The 13391-nt window shown below is 35.7% G+C and overlaps 1 protein-coding gene across 1 annotated transcript in view; it reads right to left on the reverse strand.

The window, feature by feature from the left end:
- The window catches only part of Frmd5 (FERM domain containing), a 154818-nt gene that overhangs the window by 105592 nt on the left and 35835 nt on the right, over window positions 1–13391 (reverse strand). The window contains exons 3-6 of the mRNA XM_017615238.1: window positions 10242–10346; window positions 10146–10188; window positions 9916–10089; window positions 9487–9866 (exon numbers count right to left, since the gene is read on the reverse strand). Coding sequence (XP_017470727.1) covers window positions 9487–9866; window positions 9916–10089; window positions 10146–10188; window positions 10242–10346 — 702 coding nt within the window. The remainder of the gene's footprint in view (window positions 1–9486; window positions 9867–9915; window positions 10090–10145; window positions 10189–10241; window positions 10347–13391) is intronic.

Raw genomic sequence — 13391 nt, forward strand, 5'->3', positions numbered from 1 at the left:
ATTTTTTCTTCGGATAAATTAAGTCAAGTATAAACATGGCTGCAATATAGTTCTCAATTTTTTTTTAAACATGATTTGTTTTATTTCAACCCGGCCTTGAGCTCAAAAAAATCAATATAATAATCAATTGAATTTATTTCAATAATTTTGCACAAATTTGTTGCATCATTTCGTACGAAAAGTTTCAAAACGTAGTGGAAAATTGTTGCTATAATGTGCTGTTTTTATTTTTTCTTTGGATAAATTAAGTCAAGTATAAACATGGCTGCAAGTTTTTCAATAGGGATTTTGTAGAACCAATGGAATGAAAGTCACCACAACACAACATATCTGTCATTTCATCGTATTATCGAATAGGTGGTGTACATTGATATTCGGTCTTTCTATTTTGGACTCCACGATCAACACCGGCAGATGAGATCAATGCATGCTTGAAGTCTTCCCCTCTGTGGCGATATGTGCAAAAATTTACATTACACATAAACATGCGTGTTCAGTTGCACAAGCAATTGTTAGAGATCGGAAATGGCAAAGTACGAATCGATAATACAAGTGGCTTGATCACATTGCCGAAGAATTTTTGTACAATTCTCCAATTAAAAGAAAAATTGATTGAATGCGTGTTTCCAAATATTGCTCAAAATTACCTGTATCACGATTGGTTGAGAGAACGCGCAATACTGGCACCAAAAATGTGCATATCAATTCAATCAATTATCAAATTCTAGAAAAATTGCCATATGAAGTGACAACATATAAATCTGTTGACAGCGCAATGAATCAAGATGACGCAGTGAATTATCCAGTTGAATTTATGAATTCAATGGAACCGCCTGGTATGCCACCACATTCTTTGAATTTAAAGGTCGGCTCATCAATTATTTTACTACGGAATTTAAATGCTCTGTGTAATGGAACAAAGACTGGCAGTAAAAAAATTGATGGCGAATTTAGTTGAAGCAACAATACTGACTGGGAAAGCGAAAGGTGAAAACAGACATGACGTTTGAATTCAAGCGTTTGCAATTCCCAGTGCGTCTAGCATTTGCCATGTCCGTCAACAAGGCGCCAGGACAAACTCTTCAAGTATGCAGATTGAATTTGGAGGAGCCGTGCTTCTCGCACGGACAGCTATACGTGGCCTGTTCAAGAGTTGGCATTCCAAATTGTTTATTTATTCATACCCAAGATGGAAAAACAAAAAATTTTGTATATCCAAATGTGTTGGATTAAGATTAAAAATAAAGAATCAAACATTTTGAAATAAAACAAATGATAAATCTTCATATAGAAAAATTCCAGGATTTTTCATCAATTTTTCAATATTTGGTGTAGAGGAACACACCGGGATACCGCTAGTTATTACTAAAAAAAACATTATTTCCTATAACCTAAAATTATTGTAACCAATAGAGGTGTGTTGTACAAAAACACATAAATAGAAGTTCACAAAAGTTGATATAAAACTATTCGTCGATTTAAATAACTAACTTTTTACTGCACATGTTCTTTTAGGAGGAGGAAGCATCGAAAGCCTAACCCCATCAGTGTGAGTCTTTAACCCAAACTAAACCTCCTACCGTCATGTACCGTTCCCCTCCCGGTACCCCCGTCAAGGATTACGTCGGGATAATAACGCTGTGTGACTGATAAAGTTATAGATCTAATGATGCACAAAAAATATGCATACTTAGAATTTTGAATACCCCCTCACAATCTGTACTTAAGGTATAAAAATGCGTCTTTCGTAGTTTGAGTTTTGTAATTGTTCGTAACGCAACCTTCAATACGTGCAATTCCTTGATTAATACAAGTCTCTAAAACAAAAAATTGTAACCTTCATAACAGCAACTTCAGAACAATTTTACCTCAATACCTACAACATTCTTTGTTCATGCATGCCACGCACACAAAATTTGAATTTAATGCATTTCTTTGATTTACCAGTATTCTAGAAAAACTAAAAAGTGGTGTTTCAGTTAAAGTGATGTGTGATAAGCAGGACAGGAGAAAGTAATCAGGAAAAAAGCAATTTTAAGCGCTTAGATAAACATTAAAACATTAGTAAATATGCTCCAAAAACAACAAAAAATCTAAGCACAGTTTAATGTTTTGTTTTTTATTCAGTTTATTTCAAGGATTGGACGGAATTCGAAATTTTCATATTTCCAGTGGTGTTAATGCGTCGATTTAGTTGTAAATTTTTTACTATTGTTAAAAATAATGCGTATTATATTATACTAAGATTTGAATCCTTAATTTCTTTTCAAGACTTAATTTAATTGTTTTCAAATATGCGTTATCCTCCATTTGAGTTAATTATTTTTAATCTCTTCAATAACACCAATGCCTTCCCGTAGGGACAAACTTTTGGTTTTAAATTTTTGTATCTAAGCAGAACTGGAATTTAAGTTACGAGTTAAAACAAAATAAAACAAATTCGGTTTTTATGTTATCACTATCAGACGTTGCGGACTTCATCCCGCCCAAAATTATTTTTGAAGTGAAACTTCTTAGGCGGCGGTATCGCAAAAATAGAGAGTGAAATTTTTATACCCGAGCGCACTTGTGCACAAGGGTATATTAATTTTGTTCACATAACGGTTGTTTGTAACAGCCAAAACAAATCGAGATAGATATAGACAAATGTATACATAAATGATCAGAATGAAAAAAGAAATCGATTAAGCCATGTCTGTCTGTCCGTCCGTCTGTCCGTCTGTCCGTCCGTCCGTGTACACGATAACTCGAGCAAAAATTGAGATATCTCAACGAAATTTGGTATGTAGGTTTCTGTTAATCCAAGGTAGGTTGGTATTGAAAATGGGCGAAATCGGACNGAAATTGAAGGACGCTAATTTACTCAAAATTGATACACCCCGGCATACCATTTAGCGGAAGGTTTCGGAAAGGTGAAAAAACATATATTTAATACTTGCGCCGGGCATTTAATGTTCGCCTCCGCCCGAACTTAGACTTTCTTACTTGTTAAAACTGGAAACGGTGCATGAATGAGAAGGAAGATATAGGAAGTATAGGGAAGGGGAAAAAAGAAATAAAGCGACGCATAACGGGTATTAGATTTGTTTTCGTTTGTACTACATATGTACATATATACATTTACACAAACATATGTCCATACATACAAATATATATACAACCATTCAAACATATGTACATACATGAAACCATTGCTGTCCATAAGTACATACATATATATGCCCATCAGTACATCAACGAAGCCCGTTTGCTTCATCATAAATATATCCATACAAACATATGTACATATGTACGAATGGATGTAGTTACGCGTAGCACGCTCGCATCATTTATACATATATTGCTTGGTAGCGGCAGAGCTGAAATGCGCAATGAGTTCGTTCATACTTACATATATATAGATACTTGTATATATGTATACATACATACGTGCATTAAAACATACATATATACCCGTCATCATAGACATATTTAAGCGCTACCTCGACCCTGCACTCGTCAACGGACTGTATACCACAGAAAGACTGATGGGAAAAATCCAAGAAATATTCCCACTCCATTTTAGCAACATAAAAATTCGCTACACACAAACTCTCCTTCAGGATATCACATCAGAAACCGAACAAGAACAAATAACCATACAAGAGCATCAGCGAGCTCATAGGAATAGCCGCGAAAACAAAACCCAAATTCTACGAAAATTCTATTTCCCAAGCATGCACGCAAAAATCGAAAAAGTTGTTAAACAGTGCTCAACTTGTCGTGCACATAAATACGATAGGCATCCAACCAAACCACAAATTCAACCGACCCCCATTCCACAGTCCCCAGGTGAAATCGTCCATGTCGACATATATTCCACCGAAAAAAAATTAATTCTTACCGCCATCGACAAATTCTCTAAATATGCCCAGGTGAAAGTAATACCTTCCAGGGCAATAGAACATATCAAAGACCCAATTAGAGAATTAATGATAGCGTTCGGAATCCCCAAACTTGTGATAATCGACAACGAAAAATCTCTTAACTCCGCTTCAATATCATCCCTACTCAGAGACCAAATGACAATTAACATTTATACCACACCACCCTACAGTAGCACCAGCAATGGGCAAATAGAAAGATTCCATAGTACACTTTCCGAAATAATGAGATGTCTAAAAGCAACTTCCGTAGGAATAACGTTTGAAGAATTACTATTCAAATCAGTTCAAGAATACAATTCCTCAATACACTCAACGACGAAAAACAAACCAATAGACACATTTTTCGGTAATAGAATCCATAGCGACCCCCAACAGTTAGAACAACAAAGACAAGAAAACATAGCACTACTTAAGAAAAAACAAGAACTTGACCTCTCGTACCACAACAAAAATAGACCTCAAAATAAGGACTTCTCACCAGGAGAAATTATTTACGTTAAAATCAATAAAAGACTAGGTTCCAAATTGACTCCAAAGTATAAAAAGGAGAAATTTTCGGAAAACCACAGGACAACAGTTAAGACAATATCAGGACGAATAGTTCACAAATCCCTAATAAAAACTTAATTAGTTTTCAGATAAAATGGACCACTACAAACTCTTCATTCTCCTTATTACGATCTCTACTTCTTCATCGGACATACAAATTCTTGACTATAGTAAATCTCAATTAGTAACAATAGACAATGGACAAGCGAAAATACAGGACGGAACATTCAGACTTATTCATCTCATCGACCTAGGAAAATACGAACAATTTCTGACGGAAACCTACGACGAAATAACTGGCCAAATCCCTAAAGACAACCTTCTATATCCCGTCCTAAAACATGAAACAATCCAAACGTTCGAAATCCTTAATACCCTAAAACCTATTAATGACATTAGAAGAAAAAGATCAATTGATATATTAGGAACGGCATGGAAATTTATAGCCGGATCTCCTGATCACGAAGACTTAAATATAATAACTAATAATTTGAATAATTTAAATGAAAACAATAACAACCAAGTAGTAATAAACAATGTATTTGAAAAACGTATAAATAATATAACTGGTATAGTAAATAAGATGTTGAACACCATCAGAAAAGATGGTAGTATTGTAATGGAAACTATAGTAAATTTGCAAAACAAAATTAGATTAATAAAAGAAGAACTAATTAATATAGAATACGCCATTCAATGGGCAAAGAATGATATAATTAACTCTGTATTATTAAGTAAGGAAGAAATCGAATTTTCAATTAGCAAACTAAAAAAGGAAAAAGTTCCATTTACAAGTGCCGAAGATGCACTAAGATTAGCAAAAATAAACGTTTTGAGTAAAGATATGAAAATCATTTATATTATTAAAATACCCCTAACATTAAGTGAAACATTCAAAAGAATAATTGTAAGACCCGTTAAGAAAATGAACAATATTATAATTGAAACAAAATACAAAGAAATTCTAAAAGGAAAAGATAAATTATATGGTATCAAAAATAAATGTGAAACTTACAATGATTTAATGATTTGCAAAGAAGCAGATGTCATAGATATTAGTAATGATTTATGTATATCTAGAATAATAAATAGCTTAAATTCTACGTGTAATACCACCAATGACCACCACATACCAACAATAGAAAAAATAAATAAAGGCGTAATTCTACTCAATAAATTCAGCGGTAAAATAGAAGCCGATAAAATGGCACAGGAGATAAACGGGACCCATGTTGTAATATTTTACAACACAACCATTAGAATCAACAATAAAGTATATAGTAATATAGAAGTAATGCCAATTAAATCTATCCCAGCAATATTGCAGCCAACTCCATTAGAGAAGGACCATATCGAGATACTTTCGCTCGAGTCTCTAAAGGACTTACATATAAACAACACACATAAAATAAATTCTCTCAAAAAGGCAACACTATCCATCGGAGGCTTAATATCCATAACATCCGTGATAACAATCGCACTTTTCATTTTGCTAAAGAAAAGATCAATAAAGATACAATACATCGAGAAGGAAGTATTGAAGCCCAAAACAGGTAGCCCGCCACAAGAAAGTAATGACATTCCAACATACGTAAAATTCAACGACTTACCCTTCTATTAATGATTGAGGACAATCATACTTAAGAGGGGAGGAGTTAACACCACACCTTACAATACCTCGAATTGGACAATAACCCCATGGGTTAGTGGCACCGATAACACATCCGGTGAATTCGTTATAACCGCAGACGCTGCATCAGCATTCCACGAACATTTCATCAAATTACTAAATGTATCGATCAGCAACAATATTACGGTAAACAACAGTCAGCATATTGGTAACCAACATTACGGTCAACAACAGTCAGCAAATTGGTGGTCGACATAGGTGTAATGTAGAAGTAAGAAATATATTGTAATTAATCTTAAGTTGGATTCAAATAAATAAACACATGAGCGGACAAAAGTCCGCGAGCTTTTTAAAAAAATGAAGTTTATTAAATAAAACTTTAACTCATATATACATATGTAGGTACTCGTACCCGTCATGCGTGGCTTTATTTCTTTTTTCCCCTTCCCTATACTACCTATATATTCCTTATCACATTTTCAGTTTTAAAAATTTCGCTCTCCATTTTTGCGATACCGCCGCCTAAGAAGTTTCACTTCAAAAAACTTGTATAATGTTCGGGAATGTAATTTCTGTGGTTAATGCTGTAGTGTGAACAATATATAAGAAATTAACTAATTAAAAGTTATTGTTAAACACCGCGCAGTGTAGATATTAAACTTTTTCGTGAAAAAATGTAATATCTCGAGAAGGAAAACAGGAAATATATTTCATATTTAACAGCAAATAATAAACATACATGCCTATGTCTATATGTAAGATCTTCTCCAATGTGTCCTCTACAAAATTTTTTCTGAAAGTATTAGTGAATAGCCATGACAGTAAACTACAGTACAAACATTTACTCGTACAGTGAATTTGGTTTCAGTTATTTAATACTAACTTATAACAGTTTGCCTGCCAAACACAGCTCCATCTATTTGGAAAAATAATCAAAAATAATCATAGAATTCGAAATAATCTAATAGTTGAAGATAATCAAACCAAATCAAAATTAAAAACAATCAAATGATTAAAAACAATCAAATAATTGAAAATAATCAAACAATTAAAAATAATCACATAATTAAAAAAATATTTAATTAATTGTGATTATTTGGTAATTTATAATTATTTGATTGTTTTGATTATTTTTGATTATTTTTTTAATTACCATCAATCATGATTGTTTTGATAATTTTTAACTATTAACCGGCGACCAGTAAAGATGGCATCCATATAACTACCGACGGACATGGAGGTGCCAACAACATGTGTTAGCAAACTAGTCGAAGGAGGAACTAATCTTGGGAGGTGATGCGAATGCTCACCAATACACCTAAGGCAGCAGCGCCGATAAGGAGCGGGGTGAGTCACTTTTTGATTTCATACTTAGCTTTAAGCTTATTATTGCAAATAGGGGAAATGCCCCACTTTTATTACAAAAAAGGGAGGTTCTGGACGTTGTCCTTAATTTTGAAAATGTGGAGTGACTGGTCGGGAGGTGAAGGGTGCTTGAGGACCACTCCTTTTCTGACCACCGCTATATCAAATTCGAGGTAGTAGGAGTGCTTTCCAAAATTCTTCAAACTAGAAATTTGCGCAATGCCAACTGGTATGAGTATCGGAAAGAGTTCGAAAAGCTCTTGCCACAATACAGCGAACCAGTCACTCCAACAAACCTAGTGGAGCTGGAGTATCTGGTCGACCGTTTCATGGGAGCCTGTACTAAAGCTACAGACACAGCGTGCCCCAAAAAGAAGCACTGTGGTAGAAAAAAGCGCCCTGGTGGAATGAAGTAATCAGAGAAGCACGCAGAAACGGCACGAAAACCTTAAATCAGGGAACTGTATCTGGTATTCAGGAACATTGGCAGATCTACAAGCAAACGCTACCCCAGGATGCTTGCAAAGACCTGATGCTTCACGGAATGAAACCGAGCAGCAATTACTGGATCTGCTTCTAAGCACGCACTTCCCGGTGGCAACGGACGGTAGACCAGAGCAGCTAATTGTAATTGGAAACTGTTCAGTCACTGGAGATTCACTTGGGAAAGTGTAATCTGGTCTTTAGGGGCGTTCTAGCTTTATAAATAACCAGGTCCAATTGGCGTCGCCCCATACAGCTGAAAAAAAAAACATTACGGCAAAGCTCAGCGTGGCTACATGCAGTTATTAAGATAGTGTCAGCTCTTAATCATATCCCTAAGAGGAGAGGTAATTGAGAGTGGTCCCCAAGGTGGGGAAGGTGTCCCAAAATAACACAAAAGATTTCCACTGAAGGTTATGGAGGGACTGGTGGTGCTCCATATCAGATAGTCGGTTGGTGACGGACTCTCAACTACACAGTATGCTTATATGAAAGGTAGATCTACAGAAACGGCGCTACATGAAATAGTATCACACATAGAAGGATCACTAGACATCCAACAATATGCGCTTGCAGCCTTCCTAGATATCGTAGGCGCCTTCAACAACATAATAGCTGATGCGATAACCGCAGCGCTGACGAGCCTGTGCATGGCTCGCGCTTGTAAAGCAAGTGCTGCGATGCAGGGTGAACAGTTGTGTGGGATTTGGCATCCCTGGGGAGTCCTATCCTCTATTTTATGGGTCGCAGCGGTAAACACACCGCTGTCTGTCACGGAAGCAGATGGATGTAAGGCTATCGAGTATGCGAATGATCTTGCACTAGCTGTAAGCGGTAAATTTCCACAGACACTATGTGACATTATGCAGATAAAATTGAAAGTAGTAGAGAGTTGGACTAATAATAACGGGTTAGGTGTAAACTCAACAAAACCGAACTTGTATTTAAAACTACTTCCGACCCACCGAGAGTCACTACAGTATATTTTGCTTTGCTGTCTTTATGCTTAAGATATCTACTCTAAAATGCGCATTAGCGGCATTATTTTTAACATTTATAATGAAACTCCTCCGATAGATGCATTCAACATACCTGCACATTGGCGATACCTGCCTTAAAAATTGTGCAACTATTATTAACTATCAAAGAAAGTATTACGTTTACCTGCACTGGCCCTACAATTACCTAATTTTACAAGCTTTTATTTATTGTGCTCATCTCGCAGAACAACGAAAATGCCTATCAATTAATGTAGTTATATAGATAATTAGATACCATTCGGTAAAAATTTCGCTTGCAGTAATTTCTACGTGGTAAGTGCTCCTCCATTATTTGGTTTCATAGGGATTCGGATACCTTCCTCATTGAAGTAGTAAAGAAAATTCGCTTAAGTGCTTTTTCGGTTAAGTGCACAAGTTTTTCGTGCAAAGAAGGATGGGCAGCTAGCAAAATATACTGTAGCTCACTAAAGCTACTTGTCTGCCACAGCGTGTGTATGTATTAAAATTATTTTTTTTTCAAAATTATACTCACAAGTTCTCTACTCGCATTAGTATAGACGGAGTGGACTATGAACATTCTTCCCTCGAAGTTTAACTTTCGAATTTCGTTCCAACGATAGAGTTGTGAGCGCTTGCCTGAAATAAAAGCGCTAATACCCATATAATTTACTCCGATATATAGTTGGTTGCCATGATGGTCTTTAACATAATGTGGTTCGATGCCGTATGCCTCCAGATTGCGTGCTATTTCTAGGAACTCATCTATAACAGCACTTGGCTCTTGTCCTGGTTTTCTTCCTTTGTATTTATTCATAATTTTTTTTTCGATTGCATCGGTCTGTCGAATAGACACTCGAAAGGTTGAAACGTAATTGGCAGAGTGCAATTTCCCATCGTAGTCTCCTAATTCCTCTGTAATTTTTTTTTTTAGATTTATGTAATCAAATTTCTCAAATTGTACCTTGCACTATCAAAGCTCCCAAAGTAATAAACTCATCATTTGAACAATAAAGTCGCCCATGATTTAAGTCACGTTTTAGTTGTTTGAATAGCAAAATCCTGGCATTAGTGCTTAAATGAAATGGATCCGCCGGATAATATTTTACACGGAAGGAGAATATCAAAGGGTTGACATCTGAAATCAGTTTTTGAATATTTTTTAAAGTAATTATGGAATTTATTCAAATTAACCTTTACACTGTTTAGTTATAAGCTTTTCCAAATCCAACCATTGCTGTAAAATGTATTTGTTTAAAAGTGAAGTTCTAGGTAATCTAGTTTGCATACCCTTTGTGTGCCACTATCCACATAACGCATTCCAAAGTAGTATTTTTCCCTTATCTTTAACTGGTGACATAACTGGTCTATAATATAATTTCCTTTGTGAGTTTCCTTAAAATAAGATAAACAAATATTTTGTTATACAATAAATTATAAATAAATAAATTACCCCATTGGGGTGCGAGTGCTACTTTTGCTAAAAATTTTGCATCATGTGTAATGCATTGTTATAAATACATATTATTTGTTTTTGTTAATTATGGCCTTATAACAATTACATTCAACAATTTTATTTAGCTTGAGGCCATTTTTAATGAAAACTATTGTGGAAAAACAACAATAATTTATAAATTGTAGAAGCTACAGCTGCTATTTCGGAGATCACTACATCAGACTTCTTCGTGGGATTCGTCGAACGGCCTCAGCTGACTCAGCCAGTGGCCTAAACATTGCGCTAAGTTCGCCTTATAATCTGTTGTTGCTTTTTCCATTTTTTCATGTGAGCCTACTGTAATCAAGCGCAGCTATTCCGCCGCTATTAACACTTCATCATGCGGTTGTTGGTTTTTGTTAATAATTCTATTTTTAGAATGTTTAATTTTTAGGTGAGTTCGTCTTTAAGTTATTTGTTTTTGTTATTTATGACCTTATAACAATTTTACTGAGCATGAGCCTTTTATTTTAATGAAAACTATTGTGGAAAACCAACAATAATTTATAAGTTGTAGAAGTTATAGCTGCTATTTCGGAGATCACCACATCTCCTCATCAGACTTCTTCAGTGGGATTCAATCCAACGACCCTAGCAAACTCAGCCAGTGGCCTACGCACTGTGCCAAGTTCGCCTTATAAACTGTTGTTGCTTCTTCCACTTTATCATGAGGATCTATGAAAACAGGGAGGTAATGTGGTGTGGTGGTAATGGGGTCAACCCTTATGCAGTAAGGGGTCCGAGCCAGATCCAGTGCAAAGTAAGGGAGGGCACATCAACCGTTAACTTCAACTACAAACTTAACGGCGACGAGATCAGAACTAACTTCGAGGCCTGCCAGGGTTTTAGCGGGACAGAAGCCGTCACGGCGTTTGCCCGAAAGCCATTTCTGTAGGGTGTCACCACTATATACTCAGGTAACAGAATACCGCAACCACCAGCTCAAAGCCAACAAATCAAAACTATTGTGGAACTGGGGTAGCCCGTTGACGAATGCAGGGTCAAGCCAGGGGAGATGTTTCACCTTCCCTTATCTGCTCCTCAACAGGTTGACGTTAATTGATAGTGAGAGGTGAAAAGGCATCACATCCGAAGATCAGCCTTCGCGTTGCACTTCATTACCCCTTAGGCACCAATAGTTCCATCCTTCAATAAAAAAAAACGTTTTCAGTGATAAATATGTACTAATATCCATTTCTTAAATAAACACTATATACCCTTTTGTGTATTGTTGTTTTTTAAAGATTATTTTAATTAATTATTCCCAACTATTTTACCCTCCTTTCCCGTCCAACCGGCGCGAGGGACTATACCTCTTTTGTGGTAGATCTACCACTTTTTTTGCTAAATTGCGTTTCTACCACATCTACCGCCGTAAGCTTAAAATCTACCACATTTTACAATGTTGCTCATTTTACAATGTGGATGATTTTGCCATCCTTAGTTTTCTGTTGATTTTGTGTAATGTCGTGAATTAGTGTAGAGAGTGAATAACTGATTCCTGTTTCTTTTTAACACGTGCCAAATTTTCTAGGTGCTAGGATCAGTCAATTGGTGTAATTCAGCTGCGAAATCAATAGATTTAGACGGGAGTGCACATAAAAGTTATAAAAGTCCTTAGAAAAAATTTTTCTTTGGACCTTTATTTTATTTGAAATAAAATAATCAGTCAACCCGGACTTTTATTTGTTAAGTCCAGCAATAAAAGTTAAATTTGGCCAAATATTTTTTAAGTCCGGATAAAAAGTCCTTTCGTAATAATAATAATAATCCATTCTCGCCCATACGCATGAGGGGCGCAGTCCGCATGACGTACGGAACCAGTATTTATTTTAAATTTTTGCGCTGAGTCACGATAGGCAGGAGTTTGTTAAGTGTCGAGATCTAATGATCTTTATTTTAATGATTCATTTATTGAGAGAGGACAGTATCGATTTCTTAATGCTGAAAAGCGGATCTGATATATCAAACGTACTGGAATGAGAGTTAAAATCCTGGCATAAGCAACGGAGTGGGTCGTGCAATTCAAAATTAGTTTTAAAAGCTCTCAGAAATAGGGGGCAAAAGTGTCTTGATACCCGGGATGGAACATTAAGGTTAACTTCGCCAAGAAGAAGCGGACTTGAAATTGAGCCTGTCAGTAATTTAACTATAAATATTGTACCAAGCATTTGCCTGCAGCTGGAAAGTGTAGGAAGATTAATAAGTTTTAATCAGCTCGTATAAGGTGGAAGGTTATATTGAGAATTCCATCGGAAATTTCTTAAAGCAAAAAGTAGGAATTGTTTTTGAATTGATTCTATATTGTATGAGTAAATTTCATACCTTGGATTCCAAACCACCGAACCGTATTCCAGAATTAGCCGAACTAATGTTGTAAACAGGGTTTTAGTGATATAAGGGTCACAAAATTCATTTGACCATCGTTTCACAAATGCAAGTACATCTTTAGCCTTGTTGACTGTAAGGTCCACAAAATTGTATACCTGTTCCAGGTTATGGTTACCTATTGTATAAGAAGCAGGATGAACAGCTCTTCGCGAGAGGCACATTACTTTACATTTCTTAAGATATAGAGGCATAAGATTTACTTGACACCAGTAAGCCATGCTGTTTAAATCTGATTGTAGCAAAGACCTTTCTTTAATTGAAACGTACGATTTATAAACCTTTACATCATCTGCAGACATTAAAAATTTGGTAAATTGTATATCTGTAGAAATATCGTTTATAAAAAGCAAGAACAGAACCGGGCCTAGGTGGCTACCTTGAGGGACTCCTGAAGTAACATCAATGACGTCAGAGATAGTATTTTTAAACATTACCCTTTGTGATCTATCATAGAGGTATGAAGAGATCCAACGTAGAAAATTAGGTGGAAGACCAAGAAGATCAAGTTTGTAGATGAGCAACGAGTGGCACACTTTGTCAAATGCTTTACTGAA

This window comes from Rhagoletis zephyria, unplaced genomic scaffold (genome assembly GCF_001687245.7).
Source record: "Rhagoletis zephyria isolate East Lansing unplaced genomic scaffold, Rhagoletis_zephyria_1.1 Rzeph_scaffold_00982, whole genome shotgun sequence".
Lineage (NCBI taxonomy): Eukaryota > Metazoa > Arthropoda > Insecta > Diptera > Tephritidae > Rhagoletis > Rhagoletis zephyria.